Here is a 20,650-nt window from a genome sequence, read left to right on the forward strand (position 1 = left end):
TCCTGATAGATTGTATAGCTCAATTAGTCTAATGACTCAATTAGACTAATCTTAGCTCATGTGTCCTTGGGTATTTTGTCATCTTATGTTCCCCGTGGGCCACTGGCCCAAAGCAACAAAATCATTTCCCCTGGTGTCAGAAACTGCACCTTCCACTACATCCCTATTCCCCATGTGCCTGGTGCCATGCTAAGTGTACAACAGGCACCCTCAAAATGTCTACTGAGAGAAAGGGTGGCAGACAGTCACATTTGCCTACCTGATATGTATTTCCTCCTTCTCCCATAGGAACACAACCTTGCTTTTTCCATACTAATACACCCAGCCCCCAATTTTTGTATATAGATACAAAATAAGTATACATATTTATGTATTTATAAAATTATATATTTATAATTGTGTATATATATATATATATATATATCTGCAACCCTCCTTATAGATCGGTATGGCCACATAACACAGTCTTGGTCAATAAAATGTGAGTGGAAACTTCTGGGAGGAGAATCTAAGAAAGAACTTTTAAAAAAGGAAGAGCTGGCTGGCTCAAGCGCCTTGCCCTTCACGCCTCCCCATCTTTGTGCTGGAGACATCTGGAGTGGTTGGTGCTCTGGCAGCTAGCCTGCATGCATGAAGATGTACCTGGAGCTGTGGAAAGCTAAAAGCAACCAGGGTGTCTGATGACATGCTGCACTGGCCCTGTAGCAGCAATATCTGGACTCCTGTTCTCAGAGACAAAAATAACCACCTCTCTTATTTAAACCACTGTTTTGTGGGCTTTCTGCTAATTCAGCATATGAAGAAAAGGGAGAGGGGAAGAGAAACAATTCAGAGAAAGAATATAAAGGCTCCAGATCACCCTAAAGTTTTTTGCTGACTTCACCAGTTCTTGACCTGCTATTTACATAAAATGACACTTAAAAATCTACAAGAGTCCACTGGGCACAGTGGCTCACATCTGTAACCCCAGCACTTTGGGAAGCCAATATAGGAGGATCTCTTGAGCCCAGGAATTCAAGGGTGGCTGGGGCAACATAGTGAGACCTCATCTTTACAATAATTTTTTAAAAAATTATTCAGGCCTGGTGGCGTGCACCTGTCGTTCCAGCTACTTGGGAGGCTGAAGTGGGAGGATCACTTCAGCCTAGGAGATTGAGGCTGCCATGAGCATGATCACACCATTGCACTCCAGCCTGGGTGACAAAGTGAGATCCTGCCTCTAAATAAATAAATAAATAAATAAATAAATAAATAAATAAAATGCAAAAGTCAAAGAGGGCCATTTTCTTTGGTGGAGAAGTTCAGAACATTGTTATGTTAAGTGTCAAAGGACAGACCATGAGTTGAATGGTCAGAGCAACAAACGGAGGCAGGATTTCCTGGGAGAGGGAATCCGCATCACAGGGTTGCTGTGAGAAATGCTTCCAACTACCCAGAACAGGTCTAGACAATTCCAGAAAGAATAGCGCCCTTCTCCTTCCCCTCCTCACAGTAGACATCACACATCCAACCATGGAAAAATGCCATTCATACCAATGAATGGCATTCATTCACCCTGAGTGAGTTCTGCCTCCGCCAGGAGGCATGCATCCATTCAGCATGCTGTCCTGGTAATTCACATGAATCAGAAGCTCTGCTATGTCTTAAATTAAACAGGAAAGAGGGGAGAAGACAAATTCTTATTGATAGTTAATAAATATAGTTGATAGAGTTGGCTGGGCACGGTGGCATGCCTGTAATCCCAGCACTCTGGGAGGCCACGGCGGGTGGATCACCTGAGGTCAGGAGTTCAAGACCAGCCTGACCAATATGATGAAAGCCAGTCTCTACTAAAAATACAAAAATTAGCCAGGCGTGGTTAGCCAATATGGTGAAAACCTGTCTCTACTAAAAATATAAAAATTAGCCAGGTGCCTGTAGCCCCAGCTATTCAGGAGGCTGAGATAGAAGAATTGCTTGAACCCTGGAGGCAGAGGTTACAGTGAGCCGAGATCGCGCCACTGCACTCCAGTCTGGGTGACAGAGTGAGACTCCATCTCAAAATAATAATAATAATAATAATAATTTATAGAGTAGACAAAATATTTCTGGCCACAGTGGTAAGGACTTATGACAGTGATCTCAGCAGCAACAATGCAGGGACTTGGATCTGGGGACCCACAGGGCCCCACCCACCTGTAGACTCTATTTCTGCCATTCTCCCTCATTGATCTGGGGTAGGCAGCCACCCTCTGCCATGGCACAGGGAAGGAGATGGCTGGTGGGAATAAACAATTAGCACTTCTAATTTACAGTATGAGGTTACCAGCCCACATCTAAGTGCAGCGTCTGTTTAAATGATGAACAACAACACGCATGCTCAGTCAGGAAACCTGAAGTTTGTGACACAGACCTTCACTCCCACTTCCCCAGGGACAAACCTTCACAACCATTTGGTATACTAACTGGGGTTACACACAAGATGTGGGGGAAGAAGAAGGCAAGAGTACTGTATATCCGTGACCAAAAGGACAGGAAGAATTAAAAAGCATTGTTATTAAAAGTAATGCCCTTCTCACTAAACTCTGAGGCCAGATACTACCTTGAAACACATGGCCGTCAATTACTCAGCAAACCCAGTCTACCCAGCAAGCCAGAATTATGCCAGAATTACACCCGGTAAGCCTCTACTACATGCAGCAAGCCTGCGGTACCTCCTGCAAGCCTCTTCACATCCAGCAAGCCTATCTCACACCTGCCAGGCCCACATTACACCCAGCAAGGGTCTGAGTCTTACACAGACAGACAAGAATTCAAGTCCAAGTTCTTGAACAGCTTAACACCTGAACAACACTGAGCCAGCATCACAGGTCCTAAGCTTTGGTCTCCTTGTTTGTGAAATGTGTATACTCTATGCCTACAGGCTTCCTGTGAGGAGAAGAAATAACATAAGTAAAGCAAATTCCACATGCCTGAATATTGGAGGGGCTCAGTCCATGGTAGGTGCAGCTATCACATCACCATCATCATTATTATTCCAGCAGTGACGATCGTCATCATCGTAATTACTATTGCTATTATTGCCATTACAAAATTACCATTGTCCATTATACTTAAAGCTCTCTTGAGAAGTCAAGTTCAAAGGCTTCCACACCACTGAAATTCAACATTCCCAAGCCTTTGTCATCTGGAAGCCTTACATCTGGTCTAACCTAAATCCTTTCTTTCTACCGTATAAGCCCATGATATTTCTAGCTTTGATTTCATCAGTAATAGAAGAAAGCCGTTTACCCTGATCTATAAACAATCTCTGCCAGTAATCATGACAATTTATATTTACATAATGCTTTATAGCTTATGAAGTTCAAACCCAGGTCCACAGAAGTCTGACTGTTGAAAATCACCCCACCGTTCTTGATCTTTAAAGATGGTCACAAGAGGACTTTCCCAAAGGTTAAACCAAACAAATCACTAGGAGGAAAACCAGTGCAACCTGATCTCGCTGTGTTCACAGCAAATTGATTGTTACTTTTCATGATAAAACACAACATAGCGGTTTGTTATGGACTGAATGTTTGTGTCTCCCCCAGATTCATATGTTTAGACGCTAACTTCCAACGTGAATGGGATTAGAGCCCATATCAAAGAGATCCCAGAGAGCTCTCTTGCCCTCTTGCTGCCGTGAGAAGTCTGCAGTGTACCACCCAGAAGAGGGCCGTTGCCAGAGCCCCAGCATGCTGGCACCTGAGCCTCAACTTCCAGCCTCCGGAATTGTGAGAGAGAAATTTCCGTTATCTGCAAGCCACTGAGTCCAGGGTACTTTGTTAAAGCTGCCCAAACTGACTACGGCAAAGTCCTTGTTGGGTTTCTACTTTTCCTTTCTCTTCCCTGTGGACATGTCTTCAGGCAGCAGGGAGGTCTCTGAGAAGCCCACAGATAGGCAAGAGGAAGGGGTAGGAGCATGCTGGTTGCCGCCATAGAGCCCGCAGCAGGGCAGCTGTTCAGTGAGTTGACCTTTGGGGTCGGCTAGCACCCAGAGTAATTCACGGGGCAGAGAAGAGCATGGGGGTTGGAGGCCACTGGCCCAGACAGGTGTAGGAACCAGCTTCACATCCGGGAATGCCCACGTCCATCAGTCCTCAGGGTGGCATTCATTTAGGACTGCACTGGGGATGCCAGGTACTCTTCACATTCATTCATTCAATACATGCTCACTGGGCCCTACTAGGCGCAAAGCACATGGGGAGCATCACTACACAAAAGAGATCAAATGTCCACCTTTGGAGGATATTTTATAATAGGGGAGGGCAAGCAAACAGACAGAATGCAGAAAGAAATGAAAGACGTGGTGAGTGCCGTGCAACACACAACACAGGTGCTGTGGACAGGAAGCAGGATGGAGGAGGTGAAGGCGAGGAGGGTGGGCTGTATTTGCAATGGGAACGTCAGGGTCACCTTGGTGGAGGAAAAGCAGTTGAACAGAGACTTGAAGGAGGCGAGGGGAGAGCCATGCAGTTACCCAAGGAGCCAGGATCCTGGTAAAGGGCATGGCCAGTGCCGAGGAAGAGCCAGCCTATGTCTGAGGGGAGAGGACGCTGATGTGGCTGGAGTTTCTTGAGCAAGGGGAGGGTGACCAGAGCTGAGGTCAGGGAGACAGATGGACCATGCAGGGTTTCCTAGGCCAGTCTCGGGCCCTGGTTTGTGTTTGAGGAGCCCTCGGTGGGCTCCAGTGAGGGGTCGCTCTGGCTGCTGGGTTGATAATGAACTGTGGCATGGCCATGGTGGAAGCAGGGAGGCAGTGAAGGGGCTGCTGTGATAATCACATGGGAGATGCTGGGGGAAGAAGTGGAGTGGGGTCATCCATTCTGGAACTATCTGGAAGGGAGCCAACAGGCTTTGTTGGTGAACTGGATGTGGATACAAGAGGAAGAAGAGACTCAGTAAAGACGACTAGATTTTAGGCCTGAGCAACTGGGGAAAAAAAGGTTGTTGTTTTTGACTGAGAGTAGGAAGGATGTAGGCAGAGCAGCCCCTCTTTGGCTGTGCCCACATGGAGAAGGCAGGTAGGCAGGTAGGTGCATGAGACTGACATTCAGGAATTGCTTTGGGACATGAACTCAGGAGATGCTGGTTTATTAACGGCAGGTACAACCGGAAGCCGGAAGAACCTGCAACTGAGCTGATGACCCAAAGTTGTTCTCAGGTGACAGAAGAATGGGCCAGGTAAGAAGCTGCTGTTGGACTCAGGTCATGGGTGTTAGTCCCTGCCTTCCCACCACCTACTGACACTTCTCTAAGATAGTCACTTTCCACTCTGAAAAACCAGGGGCAGACTAGGGATTCTTAGTTTCCTGTGAATTTGTGAACTGAGTTTAAGAATCAAGAATGCAGAGCATTGTGAGAGTTCAAGATCATTATGCATTATGGGCAAGGACCCGTGCCACATAGCTCAGGGTAAAATACAGTCGAGGACAAAGGGCCCCACATAGGCAGGGACGGAGGGAGTCAGATTGGCCCTCATTCAGTTTTCAGCCCCTGAAATTCAGCTCCACGGCTACCACTCACTCCATCGAAACTGCTCTCACCAAAATCATCAATGACTGGTTACCGGCCACCTGGTCCCAAAGCCAGAAATCTGGGAATGTCTTTAAACATTTCCTCTCCCCTATTCCCTTTTTTTTTTTTTTTTTTTTTGAGACTGAGTCCTGCTCTGTCACCTGCGGCGTGATCTCAGCTCAATGCAACTTCCACCTCCTGCGTTCCAGCAATTCTTCTGCCTCAGCCTCCCGAGTAGCTGGGATTACAGGCACATACCACCATATCCAGCTAATTTTTGTATTTTTAGTAGAGACTGGGTTTTGCCAAGTTGACCAGACTGGTCTTAAACTACTGACCTCAAGTGATCCACCTGCCTCGGCCTCCCAAAGTTCTGGGATTACAGGCGTGAGCCACTGCACCTGGCCTATTCCCTTATGTCTTATGCCATATCCCTCATTTCCTATCCTCAACCTCTTATTCCTGAGTCTTTCTTGAATCTATTCTCCTGGCTCTTCCCATATGCTCAGACAACAAAAGACCCTCCATGTCTTGTCTTGTTCTGGCTGAGGAGGGGAGAGGGTCTAGACTATTTCAATAGCTACCTATGCCATTTCTGTGCCTGTAGCCCTGCTCCCTCCTCCAGTCCATGCTCCTCCGTGGTGCTGCATTCTGGAGGCTTAGAAATAAGATCCATAAAGAGCCCATTCCTATGCCCGGCAGTGGGGCAGGCACCGGATAAAGGGGCCACTAATGTAATTATTCTCTTCTTGGAAATATATTTCATTGCCTTCTTCTAAATTTGTCCACATGGACACTGCTACATATTAACTGAAATGCTTTCCTTAAAAATAGCTGAGGATGATTAGCTAGAGGGATCGTAATAGGAATTTTAAGCAATCATTTAAATTAATTCCTGAGAAGTCTATGCAGAACCCTTCAAGCTGAGCCCTTTCTGGCAGAAACTCACCAGTTCCCATAAGCACATGCAAATCAGCACTCTGAGTTTCCCATATTTCACTGCCAGATTGTTTTTTTTTTTTTTTTCATTCTAGAGGAACAAACCACAGCTCTGTGATTGGGAACTCTCCACTGGCAGGCGGGGACCAGAGTGGCTTTGTACTCCCACCCGCAGGCTGCCCCATGATGCCCAGTGCCAGGCATGGAGCAGAGAGCCAAACCACGTCAATAAATGCTTCCGATATGTAAAAGTGTAAATATCAAAGGCTGGCCACATCCATATTGAAAGTATTCTCTAAGAAATGTGCCAATGACAATTTTTTGGCCAAAAAAAAAAAAAATCCTTTTAAATTGTTGAAAGATGCCTAGAAATGGATCTGCTGCATCCTGGGATAAGCCATTGTCCTTTAAAGTATGTTAGTATAAGAAAACAACTGAACTTTTGCAGGAAGGAAACGAAGAGAAATCCATTCTCCTACCTTCTTAAAGTCATGCACGTTAATTTTTCCATTAGGCTCCTTGCTGAAATCAAGAAATCGTTTTTTGAATTCTGGGTCGTGCTGCTGTATACAGTTTTTGAATTTTTCAATCACTTCTTCTGTGGTCATCTTCTTGATCTGGGTGGTTTTATTCTCCGTGGGCTTGGTTCTAAAATCACAAGCAGGCATTTAGACCTGGTGTCCCAACCGACACAGGCAGGGTGCTTCCTCCAGACTTCACCCATTTCCATGTAACCCGTGACAGTAAGAAGGTGTCCCATCCTCGGTTCACTAGCTGGGAAGGGTGGAGTGACTCAGGGGCTTCTTACCCTCCCCTGGCTGGTAGGTTCCAGGGCCAGAACTGGAGGTCCCCAGCACAGTGTCCAAGTGAAAGCCCATATACAGTGGCAGGCTGGGGGCAGGGGGACTTGAAGGGAGACAATATTATTGTCCTAGAGATTTTCAATTATGCTTTGAGCTGGCCAAAGGTGGCATATGACTGGGCACACAGGGTTGAAAAAGGATATTGTTTTTGAAGTGGAAAAATTTAAAGTCAGAGCCCATTAGAAAGCTTTAAATGAAAGAAATAGGCCGTTTTGTGGTAACTAGATCAAGAAAGTCATCAAACATCCATGGAAATGAAGGGAAGTCCACAGTTACTCCATAAGTCAATTTGATTTATAAAATACAAATTGAATGTGCTGTTCTGTGAGTGTCAGAGTGGATGTGTCTGAGCGTGTGGGCGTGGGTGTTTGTAGGACAGTGATTTCCTCAGCTCTCTGGAAGTCTCTTGGGTCCCATATTTTTGGGGAAAAAAAGCTCTGAGACAGTCATGGAGAATGGACTTCTATTCCTCTCCTGCTGCGTCTCTTGATTTTTAAGAGCTCTCCGGGAAAGCTACATTTTATGAAATGTTTCATTGCCATTGCTTCTTTCACCAGTTTTAGGAAGCAGACATATCTTATCATGGAATATTTAACCTGTCTCTTAAAATACCATCTTTATGCCCATTTATAAAGCTGCTACTACTGAAAAGCCCAGGTATTCAAATGTAATTAGCATATCATTAAAATACTCCCATTGCTCTTTACTTAAGAACTTTTTAAAAGGGCTATGACAAAGTGAAGTCTGCTGAATAGTTCTACATTTTACCTTTCATTATGAATTTATTATAAGCTATGAATGAGCAAGTTAAAATAATGTCTTTTCATTAAACTAAACCTATATTTTTAAAAGGAAGAAGAGTTAGAATATTCATCAGGCTAATTTTTTATAGATTTACTAAGTATGTTTTATTGTTACAATTCAATTTGGAAATCATTTTAATCATTCTATCATTCATATTAAAAAATGTTAACTGGTTTAATGGATGTGTGTTGTAATAAATATTAAATGGTGGTAAGGAATCTAAGCTTCTGGAAGAGAGTAAATGTGAATGCAGGTATGTAATAGAGAAGCTACAGACTGTCTCTGGGAGTCAGGAGTCCCGGATTCTTGACCCAGGCCAGTCACTAAGTTTGTGAGCCAAGTCCCCAAACCTCTCAGACATCAGTGTTTTCATTTCTAAATTTAAAAGGTAAATTCAATAATTCCTAAGATCTCTGCTTGCTCTAAAATTCCCTGACTCGAATCACTGTCTTTCTAGTGTGCCATCTTTCTTATTTATAAGATGAAATATTAAAATACTCAGTCAACAAATAGTTACTAAATACCTATTCCATGACAGACACTGTGGTTTTGATATGTGCATTCATTTTGCTTAATTTTACCTCTCAGACAGATCTGGCTGCTGCTGTTCATCTTTTCGTAAATGTTCACTTAACAGCTGATCCTTGGGAACATGAACTGGAGAGACAGTGGGTGGGCCATCAATTCCCATGTGCGCCAAAAGTTTCTTGTAAAGGATTCTTCCTGAACCAATGTCCTGGATCTTACTGCAGAGTCTGAATTTTAAAAAATAATTAAAACACACTCAGTAGAGTAACTAAAATGGAAAAGAATGACGCTGCCAAGTGTTGGTGAAGATGCAAGTAACTACAACTTTCATCCACTGCTGGTGGGAATGTAAAACGGTACAACCACTCTATTCTTAGGCATTTACCAAAGAGAAATGAAAATGTGTGTCTACACAAATATATACAGCTTTATTTGTAACAACCAAACAGTACATATACAGCTTTATTGGTAACAGTCAGAAACTAGAAACAAACCATATACCTATCAAGAGATGAATGTATATACAAACTATGGTAAACCCATTCAATGGAATACTACTCAGCAGTGAAAAGGAAAGAACTGTTGGTATATATAAAACAAAATGAATGAATCACAAAATTGTTATGCTTAGTGAATAAAGCCAGACAAAAAAGAGAATATCTTGTGTGCTTCCATTTACATAAAGTCCTAGAAAACACAAAGTAATCTATCATGAAAGACAGCAGATCAGTGTTTTCATGGAGGTGGGAGGAGGGAGTGATGATGAATTGCTAAAGGGCATATAGAAGATTTTTGGGGTGAAAATATTTGATATCATGATTGACATCTTGTGATGATTTTATGGATATTGACATATGATGAATTTCATCACATTGTATCATTTAAATGTGTGCAGCGTATTGTATATAAAGTATACTGCAATGCAGATATAGTAAATGTAAAAAAAGAATTATAAAAAATTATATGACTGAAGGCAGGGGCTCACAAAGTGTGGTCTGAGGACACTTTCAGAGCATCAGTGAGGCTAGAACTATTTTTCTATTAACACTGAGGTGTGATTTGCCTTTTTCACTCAATTCTTCTATGCATATAGAGTCAAGTCCATCAGAGGCAACATGTGTGATCATGTCCTCACTCTGACCACAAATAAAATGTATTCTTGTGTAGGCTGTGTTTTCTAACATTTTTAAGGTTGTAGGCTTAGGGTGTAAATGAGGAACTAGGAGTAGGTTTTCAGTGATTAACTCAGTTTCTTTATAGCCTTTCTACCCGGCTCTCTACTAGGGACCTTCAGTTACACTTGCTATAACTGCTGGAACCTCATTATTGTCCAACAAACCACTATTTCGAAATTCCAAGCTTTCCCTGAGCCTATATGAAAGCACAGCAAGGAAGTACACTTCTTTCTGCAATGACACTTTAAAAATGTCTCAGTTTTAATTTCTGATACGGTATACAAGGACATACTCCATATGAGAAACAGCCTTTGAGGTCCTCGATAATTCTTCAGAGTATAAAAGTGTCCCGAGACCAAAAGTGCTGAGAACCACTGACCTGGGGCACATTCCCTACCCTTGCTGTGCCTCAGTTTCCTTATCCGTGAAATGCAGATAATAAAAGTACCAAGGACTGCTGCAATGACCAATGGGACAATCCACATAAAGCCGTTAGCGCTGGCGCTGATATGCTCTATGTATACGTGCTTAATAAATCGCAGCTGTAATAACAGTCCTATGGTATCCTTATGATGATCTGCATACAGCTGGGGGCTGAGCATGAGCTCTGAAGCCACACTTTGCTCAATAAGTGCTCACTAGTATCATAATCGCTCCCATAAATATTCATGTGGCTATGTATGAAGCACTATGCTAACTACTGTTGCCACAACTGTGAACAAACCAGAACAATGCCTACCTTACTGAACTTCGGTCAGCTGGGAGAGACTGTTCATTTGGAACAGAGGGAAAGACGGTCTAAAAGTCCAGAGGCAAGACAGGGCCCAGAGTTTTCAAGGAGTGGAAAGCAGGTCAGCATAGCTGGAGCTGAGACCAGCAGCAGCGGCAGCAGCAAACACTGGCTGAGGCCTCACTATATGCTTGGCCCTGAGGTAGTAAGGCTTTGTGTGTAAGATCTCATTTGATCCTTATCACAACTCTAGTAAGAAATATCTGGATGAAGAAACAGAGACTTGAAGAGGTTAAGTCACTCGCCCAGGTTTGGACCTAATTCAACCTAGGCAACCTGGCTGCACAGTCTCAGCCCCTGAGAGGTGAGAGGCTCATGGAGGGCCTGGGAACCATGCAGATGGTAATGGGACTGCAAAATGGTTTTTTGTTTGTTTGGTTGGTTGACTTTTGTTTTTTTTGTTTTGTTTTGTTTTGAGACGGAGTTTTGCTCCAGCTGCCCAGGCTGGAGTGCAATGGGGCAATCTCGGCTCACTGCAACCTCTGCCTCCCGGGTTCAAGCGATTCTCCTGCCTCAGCCTCCCAAGTAGCTGGGATTAGAGGCATGTGCCACCACACCCAGCTTAAGTTTGTATTTTTGGTAGAGACGGGGTTTCTCCATGAGTTGACTATGTATCATTATATTGCTCGGTTATCAATATTTGATCATTGTGGTTTTAAAAGTACATGAAGCTCTTGCTCTATCAGAAGGCAGCATATTTCACTGTTGCAACTCGCACACACAAAATGTCTCCATTCCACAAGAGCTGAGATGAAATCTTTGCATCTTGAACAATACTTTACAAGATATTACTAAAAAATAAAGGAAAGATATTTGCTTGCAAGAAAAGAAGAAAAAAAGAGAGCTCAGGAATCATAGAGCCCCAGGAGGAAACCCAGGCCTCACAACTCACCAGCTGTGCAAGTTGGAGTGAGTATTTAACTTCTCCAGACCTCAGTTTCTTTGTCCGTAGAAAGGAATAATGTTAGCTAGCTACCTTACGTGGCTGTGATAAGGACTATATCATATAAGGCATATCAAACTCTTAAGCGATGTCCAGTGCTTAGCAAGGATTCAGTAAATAGCAGTTATTATCAATATTACCTATTAATATTTCAAAAACACACAGAAAAGGTTTAGAATTATGGAACAGGCCTTATGAAAAACATGACACGAATTAATTTTGTTACCAAAAACTTACTTTATGAAATGTGCATTCGTTAAAAATGGGCAGAAGACGTGCAAGATTTTCTTGAAATTATTTCGGCCAATGAGCCCTGTGTCTCCAAGGTCATATGCCCGTAGCATATTATAAAAAGCATGTAGGTTCCTAGTAATTGTATCATGAACAATTTCTTCCACCTAACATTAAAGAACAAACACATTTCCTAAGCTGTACATCTGTAACCTTTTGTAACAGTAACCTCAAACCACATAGGAAGGCATCTGCACAAAGAAGGCACGTGTTACTTACTGAATCCCAGGCCAGAAGGAAAGGTGTCTTAGTATCTGTACAGGGAGATGCTTTTCTCATCTAATTGGGAAAGAGAAGATATATAAATAAATACCACTCATGAAAGTCATTAGGAGCACTGGAGGCAGATGGACCTAGACTTGAATTCCAGCTCTGTCCCTAATTAGCCATTAGTGTTGAGACCTTGAACAATGGAGCTTGCACTCTAATACCCATCTGAAAGTAAAGACTATAACACTTACCTTGAAATACTATGCAGCCATAAAAAAGAATGAGATCAAGTCTTTTGCAGGGACATAGATGGAGTGGAGGCCATTATCCTTAGCAAGCTAACACAGCAAGAGAAAACCAAATACCACATGTTCTCACTTATAAGTGGGAGCTAAATGATGAGAACACATGGACACATAGAGGAGAACAATGCACTTTGGGGCCTATTGGAGAATAAGAGAATTTTCACCCTCAGGAGAATGAGGATGGAGGTTGGGAGGAGAGAGAGGATCAGGAAAAATATAATAACTAATGAATACTAGGCTTAATACCTGGGTGATGAAATAATCTATACAATAAACCCCAATAAACCCACAACTTTACCTGTGTAACAAACCCGCACTTGTACCCCTGAACTTAAAATAAAAGTTAAAAAAATAGCATTTAATTTTCACTTAAAGAAAAGTACAATAAACACGAAAAAACCCATCACCTAGAAATGAAATAAATGCAAAGTAGAATAACGAGATGGCATTTTTGCCTACCAGAATGGTGAAAACACAAAAGTAAGCAAACTGCCTGCACAGGTGGGGGTTTCAGAAATGGTGGGAGTGTAAATTGATCTAACTTTCTGGAAGGTATTTTTGTCTCAAGATACATTTGGATACTATTTGACAATATGATAATTTAGACTCTACAGCGACGACGAAGGCTGCCGCTGGGGAAGAGAACCGGTAGCTAGGGGCTGGCAGAGAAAAGAAAACTTCCTTTCACTGCATCCCCTCTTGTGTTCTTTGCATTCTGTACTTTATACATATCATCCTCTTTAAAAAATATTAAAATATTAATAGAATAAAACATATTCTTTGACCCAATAATTCCATTTCTTAAAATTTAGAACTGAAGAAATAATCATAGTGATACAAAAAAGCAAGTGCCAAGATGTTCACTGCAGCAAAATTTTAAAAATAAAAAATAAATGAACATCCAAATTATAGCAGTTATTTAGTATCTTTTAAAATTAGATAGCAGGCCGGGCACAGTGACTCAAGCCTGTAATCCAGCACTTTGGGAGGCCAAGGTGGGCGGATCACCTGAGGTCAGGAGTTCGAGACTACCCTGGCCAACATGGTGAAACCCCATCTCTACTAAAAACACAAAAATTAGCTGGGCGTGGTGGTGTGCCCCTGTAATCCCAGCTACTCGGGAGGCTGTCGCTGGAGAATCGTTTGAACCCAGGAGGCGGAGGTTGCAGTGAGCCAAGGTCATGTCACTGCACTCCAGCCTGGGCAACAGAGTGAGACTCTGTCTCTAAAATAAATAAAATAAAATTACATAGCAGAACTTTTCATTGACATTAAGTGTTAACAGTATGTTAATAAGCAACAATATAGACTAAAACGTCATTATACATGGCGTGAACCCAGGAGGCGGAGCTTGCAGTGAGCCAAGATCACACCACTGCACTCCAGCCTGGGTGACAGAGTGAGACTCTGTCTCAAAAAAAAAAAAAAGCCATTATATTGTCTTGCTTTTAAACAAAATGGCTACAATTTAGAGAAATGTGTGTCCAAACTCATCAAATTGCATACATTAAATATGTACAGTTTTTGAATATCAATTACACTTCAATAAAGCTGTTTTTAAAAAACAGAAGTATGGATGTGCATGTATGTGGATTTGGAAGAATATACAGCAAAGTATAACAGTAAATAACAATGCTTTGGTGTTAGAATTAGTGGTGATTTTTATTTTTGCCTATTGCACATCTATGTTTTCTAATTTTTCCAATTCCTTCATTCATCATTCATTCATTCATTCATTCAATAGATTGTGTGAGTGTGCCTGACACTGCCTATCCCCTATAGGACAATGGGCAGTGATAACAGAAAGGTCTCTGCCTTTGTGGAGACAGGAACACATCAGGCCACAAATGTGACTCTGAGGCTGGGAGGGTCCCTGTGCAGGCTCTGGGGGCGCTGAGCTCTGGAGATGGTAACATAGGTCACAAGGAGCTGGAAGGAATCCCAGGTAGCAGATGCAGCGCACGCCAAGGCCTGAGAAGGGCAGCCGGGGAGCCTGAGGAACTGGATGAAGAGGTCTTCCCAGAAAGCCATTGGAAAGGTGAAGTCGTGAAGACAGACATGATCTATTTTATACTAAACAAAGATCACACCACTTGCCACGTGGAGAAGGGATTGCTTACGTGTCTACATTTTGTTTTTAAAGAAAACAGATTCTTAACATTTTATGCGCATTATCCTGTTAAATTCCCAACAACCTTACAAGGTGGTACCATAATCAACCTGGTTTTACAGGTAAAGAAATGAGTCTTAGAGAGGTAAATTATTTGCCCCAGGTCACAGCTAATAAGAGGTGGAGGCAGGGAGTCGAACGCAGGTGCACAAGCTCCTACCCTGGCCGGCTGCCTCTACTCCCTGGCCACCAGGCTTGATCTGACTCTGAAGCACTGGCAGTAAACTGAGTCAAGGCACATGCTCAGGCATCCATAACGCCACATACATGGCATGGGTGCACAGGTTCACACACGCATCTATCACTTATGCAGGACAGGTATGGGGTACAGCCAACACCAACGGTCAGCCTATTCTGACCCACTGTCTAGCAAAACAGATCACAAGGCCTTTTATGCATAAAGGAATTTTATATACATTATACTAAATTATAGTATATAATATAGTAATATAGTTGATATATAATATAGCTAATTTGTAATATACTATATATCATGTAACTATGTATATATAACTGTTATTATATATAATATGTGTACATAACATATTATGCTATAATTATATAGCATAATTATATAATAATATAGTATCATATAATTATAATATAGGATTTATTAAGCAATAAAGCAGTGTACAAATGTCTATATATATCCAGATATAGTATATTTATATGATAATTATATATCTGGATATATATTATACATAATTCAGTTATTGCTAAAGTATATACAATAATTCCTTTTCTAGAAATATATACTAAAGCAATAATCACAAAGTGATACAAAAAAGCAGGTACCAAGATGTAATTAATATAATAATTGTAAAACTATAATAATACGTAATATATGATGTAATTATATTATAATATATAACTGGATAATATGTCTGGATATATGTATCCAGCAACAAAGAATGCCCACACCTTTTGGGCCAGTATTTCCATTTCTCAAATCTATTCTAAGGAAATATTTAGATATGAATGGAGATCTGTGCACAAAGATGTCCAGCATAACGAAAGGAAGAAGAGAAACAGCCCAGCTGCCCCAGTGACAAGGGCGTGCACAGAACACTCTAAGATACCATTGACGGTCTTGTTTATGATGAGTTTTTAATGATGTGGGGTGAGGGGGAAAGGCTCATCATATAATGTGAAGCTGAAAAAATGGAATATACAAAGTCATACAAAGAGTGAGTTCAACCATGTAAACAAAAAAATGTGCCCACCCACACACAAAGAGCAGAAGAAAATTTATCACAATTTTAACTGTGTAACTATCTCTGAATATTGGGATTTGGGATTTTTATCATTATTTTCACCTCTGTAGTTTGGGATATATTCTAATCTACAAAGAATTTCTGTTACTTGTGTAATCACAAAACATTTGAATAAGTTATGTATTATGGCCTATTAAAATTACCTCCAAAATGTTGGTAGAAAATGTCTACATGTACCAAGAGGAGGTAATTTAAATACGACACTTTCGCTCCAATAAACTGTCCCATTTTAAAACAAGAAGTATGCCATAATATCTTCCCAAGACCTTGATGCAAAACCACGACAGATGGAAAGGATTTATTGATGATGAATAAATTGCACTTTGCACAGAAACCATCAGAACAGAATGCAGCTGGCTTCAGCTAAACCATCTTAAAGCTTTCCCCAAAGCCAGGCACCCCATTCAGATCCATTCAGTAGAAACGTCACCTTAAGGGAAACAGTGCGTCTCGTGATATTACTGGTTTGAATTTGATTCATAGGGATGCCAACTTCGAAAATCTAAAATTAAAAGCTAATTTGTACCTGTTAAAGGAAGCTTTTTAAAAAACATTTCAACAAGAATCTGTTAAAGCCTATTGCATGCACTATCTGAAATGAATCTGATAAAGTTCTTAAAACTGTTTTAATGCTAATAGCTATTAAAGTTATAGAAGCATTTCTAATAATAAAACTGTCAACTTTTCAGTCAAAAGAAACAAATGCTAAAGGCAAATGCTAGTCACTAAAGGCAATAAGCAGTTATTTTTTTAAAGTTGAACCAACGTAGGGTACGAAACTCTAAAAATATGAATGAGAACCACAGTAGTCACTCACAAATACTCCTTTTAAAGACATGGCTGTGGCCAGGTGCGGTGGCTCACGCCTGTAATCCCCGCACTTTGGGAGGCTGAGGCAGGTGGATCACGAGGTCAGGAGATAAAGGCCAGCCTGGCCAACACGGTGAAACCCTGTCTCTACTAAAAATACAAAAATTACCCGGGCGTGGCGGCACGTGCCTGTAGTCCCAGCTACTCAGGAGGCTGAGGCAGGAGAATTGCTTGAACCTGGCAGGCGGAGGCTGCAGTGAGCTGAGATCATGCCACTGCACTCCAGCCTGGGCAACAGAGAAAGACTCCATCTCAAGAAAAAAACAAGAACAACACTAAATAAATAAATAAGTAAGACATGGCTGCAAGAGGAGTGCTGTCAAGGTGGTACCAGTTACATCCTGTATATATATAAAAGGCTCTTGTTCAGGGATGGGTTTTCAGAAATGTCAATTACCATCCTTTTTAAGATGCAGAAACTAAAAGTTAAAATCAAACAATGCTTGAACACTGGACCCTTACTTGAAATGACTGAGTTGAAAACTGGGAAGTCGTTAACTTACTTAAATCATATTTCACCTGCATCTCTTATTAGGAATACTGACATTTCCCGGCAGAAAGAGAAAACCAAACAGGAAATTGTTACAAAACTCACCCTAGAGTTCTTTTCAACCAGATCAATAAACACGCTGATGTTGACCACTCCAGTGTTCCCAGGGTCAAGCGTTTGCATTAGTTCTTTGAATTCCGAATCGCTTAGTTTTACAGCCACGCAATTTAGAATATGTCGAAATTCTTCCCTTGTTATCGGTCCATTGGGTTTCTGAGCATCAGAGTATACATAACAGAATTTTTGAAAAAAGAAAAAAGGAAGAAAAAGTATTATGTATGTTTAGCATCATTTAATAAAGAGTGAGCTTTGGCCATATATAATTATGATTGGAAACGCAAATACATCGACTGATGATCCTTATATAACACGAGCAGTGTATGTGTGTTTGTGTGTGTGTGTGTAGGGGGAATGCTAGAACTTTCCAGGTGCAGTTCCTACAATGTTCTCTATCAGGACATGGCTTTGGGTGAGCAATGAGGCCCATTTCTCACGCTCAGGCTGACTGCCTTCCCCAGAGGCTTGAATGGCTTGAACAGCTCCTATCCCACCTGAGAGCTGGGGGTTCAACCGCATGGGGCACAACACTTCCCAGCAGTTCAATTACAGTTCGCCAATTTAGTAAGAATAAATCGTACTTGTTTCTCCACCAAGTCTCATCCATCACATAAATGGACAATTACTTTGCTAGAAACATTTCAGCCATGCTGCATAAAGAAAACACATTATGAGCAAAATACAGTGAGAAAAAATTTCTTCCCCCAGAAAATTTATCAATAAGTAGACTGAATTCCAAAATTGAGAGATATTGTTTACTAGAAAGACAGGGTAAATAAAGAATCCTCACCTCACATGGAGACATAGTGAATATTAACGTGACAAAAGGATTTATTAAGTAAGCAATAAAGCAGTGTGCAAATGTCAACTATTATTTGGGGGTCCAAAATCTGAAAAGGATACAAGGTTCCCTTGAGGGGTAACCTAAGTACTTTAGGGGATATATGCATGCCTACCATTTGGTTTGGGAGTCATAATCAATTCTTTAATACCTAAATAGAAATTACTGACAGCTAATTTTTTAAGTGACTTTAATAAATTTACAGCACTGTGTAACCATCACCACTAATTCTAGAATATTTTCAGCACCCCCAAAATAAACCTCGTGCACATTTGCAGTCACTCCCCATGTCCAGCCCCAACCTAAGGCAATGACTTCATTTTCTGTCTCTAGATATTTGCCTTTTTCTGGATATTTCATGTAAATAGAATCATAAATACATGGTTTCCTGCATCTGGCTTCTTTCTCCTAACATAGTGTTTTTGAGGATCATCCATGTTGTAGCATGTATCAGTATTTTGCTCCTTTTTATTCCTGACTGAGCATTACATTGCCAGATTTTGTTTATCTTGTCACAAGTTGATAGACATTTGAATTGTTTCTGGTTTGGAAATTGTAAATAATGTTGTTATGAATGTTTGCACACAAGTCTTTGTGTGGACACACTTTCATTTCTCTTGGGCAGATACCTAGGAGTGGAATTGCTGGGTTATACAAGTCACATTTAATTTTTACAGAAACTGCCATGCTGTTTTCCACAGTGGCTGTGACATTTCGCATTTTCACAAGCAGTATATGAGAGTTCCAGTATCTCCACACATCCTTGTCAACACTTGTTATTGTCTGTCTTTTTCATTATAGCCATCCTAGAGGGTGAGAAGTGGTATCTTGTGGCTTTGAGCTTCTCTAGTAACCATGCTGTCAAGTATCTTTTCATGGGTTCATAAAAGATTTTACTGGTTGTTCATAGATCTTCTTGGGTAAAATGCCTATTAATATATTTTACCCATTTAAAAAATTAGGTTGTCTTCTTATTGAGTTCTAAAAGTACTTGTATATTCTAGATACAAGTCCTTTACCAGATATATGATTTGCATATATCTTCTCCCAGTCTGTGGCTTGTCTTCTCACTTTCTCAGAGGTATCTTTTGAAGCATGAAATTTAATTTTGATAAAGTCCAATGCATCGATTTGTTTTTTTTATGGGTTATACTTTGGTGTCATTAAGAAATGTTTGCCTAACACAAGGTCACAAAGATTTATGTATTTTTTTCTTCTAAGAGTTTTATCAGTTTACCTTTTATATTTAGATCTACTTGTGTATGGTGTAAGGGACTGAATTCATCTTTTTGCTTATGGATATCCAATTGACCTCTTAACATTTTAACAAATATTTTCCTTTCCCCCACTGAATTTGTCAAAAATAAATGGACATAAATGTAAGGGTTTATTTACGAACTCTCAACTCTGTTCCATTGATCTATATGTTGGTCTTCAAACCAGTATCACACAGTCTTTACTACTATAGCTTTGCACTAAGATTCAAACTCTGGAACTGTAAGTATTCTAACTCTGTTCTTCTTTTCCAAGACCATTTTGGCTGTTCTTCCACCTTGCATTTCCATACGAATTTTCAGATAGTTTTTCAAAAGCAAAAAAAAAAAAAAAGCCAGCTGGGATGTTGATAGGGTTTGCACTGAATCTACAAAGCAATTTGCAGAAAACTGTCATCTTAATAATATTGTCTCCAATCTATAAATATGGAATGTATTTTTATTTATTTACATATTCTTTACTTTCCTTTAACAATATTTTGTAATTTTCAATGTACAAATCTGGCACTTCTTTTGATAAATTTATTCCTAGCTATTGTATTCTTTTTGATGCTATTGTGAATGGAATTGCTTTCAGAAGTTCCTTTTCAGAATGTTCACAGCTAGTTTATAGAAATATAACTGATTTTTGTATGTTAATCTTATATTTCTGCAACCTTATAAATTCATTTATTAGTTCTAGCAATATGTGTACGCACACATGCACAAATTCCTTAGAATTTTCCGCACATAAGATCGTATCGTCTGTGAACAGAGACAGTTTTACTTCTTCCTTTTCAATCTTGATGCCTTTTATTTCTTTTTCTTTTCTGATTGGACTGTCCAGAACTCTAGCACAGTGTTGACTAGAAGTAGCAAGAGCTGACATTCTTGTGCTGTTCCTAATCTTAGCAGAAAGGTGTTCAGTCTTTTACCATTAACTATGCTGCTGGCTATGGGTTTGTTGTAAATTCCCTTTATCAGGTGAAGGTATTTCTCTTCTGTTCTAATTTGTGGTAAGTTATTATCACAAACAGGTGTTAGATTTTTCAAATACTGTTTTTGCATCTATTGAGACAATCATGTAGTTTTGTTCCTCACTCTATTAATGTTGCATATGATATTAATTGATTTTGGGGGAAGTTAAACCAACTTTGCAATCCTGGGATAAATCCCATGTGGTCACAGCACTTAAGCCTTGTTATGCATTGATGATTTCGGTTTGCTAATTTTTTTTTTTTTTTTTTTTTTT

The 20,650-nt window shown here is 40.6% G+C and overlaps 1 protein-coding gene across 3 annotated transcripts in view; it reads right to left on the reverse strand.

Annotated features, from left to right (window-relative positions):
• EFCAB6 (EF-hand calcium binding domain 6) overlaps nucleotides 1-20,650 on the reverse strand; it is a 324,265-nt gene that overhangs the window by 145,989 nt on the left and 157,626 nt on the right. For all 3 annotated transcript variants that reach the window (XM_011984010.1, XM_011984009.1, XM_011984011.1), the window contains 5 exons: nucleotides 17,293-17,460; nucleotides 12,088-12,147; nucleotides 11,815-11,975; nucleotides 8,723-8,896; nucleotides 6,954-7,122 (listed from right to left, as the gene is read on the reverse strand). In XM_011984010.1, coding sequence (XP_011839400.1) covers nucleotides 6,954-7,122; nucleotides 8,723-8,896; nucleotides 11,815-11,975; nucleotides 12,088-12,147; nucleotides 17,293-17,460 — 732 coding nt within the window. The remainder of the gene's footprint in view (nucleotides 1-6,953; nucleotides 7,123-8,722; nucleotides 8,897-11,814; nucleotides 11,976-12,087; nucleotides 12,148-17,292; nucleotides 17,461-20,650) is intronic.

The sequence above is a fragment of the Mandrillus leucophaeus genome, unplaced genomic scaffold, assembly GCF_000951045.1.
Source record: "Mandrillus leucophaeus isolate KB7577 unplaced genomic scaffold, Mleu.le_1.0 Scaffold26, whole genome shotgun sequence".
NCBI classification, from domain to species: domain Eukaryota; kingdom Metazoa; phylum Chordata; class Mammalia; order Primates; family Cercopithecidae; genus Mandrillus; species Mandrillus leucophaeus.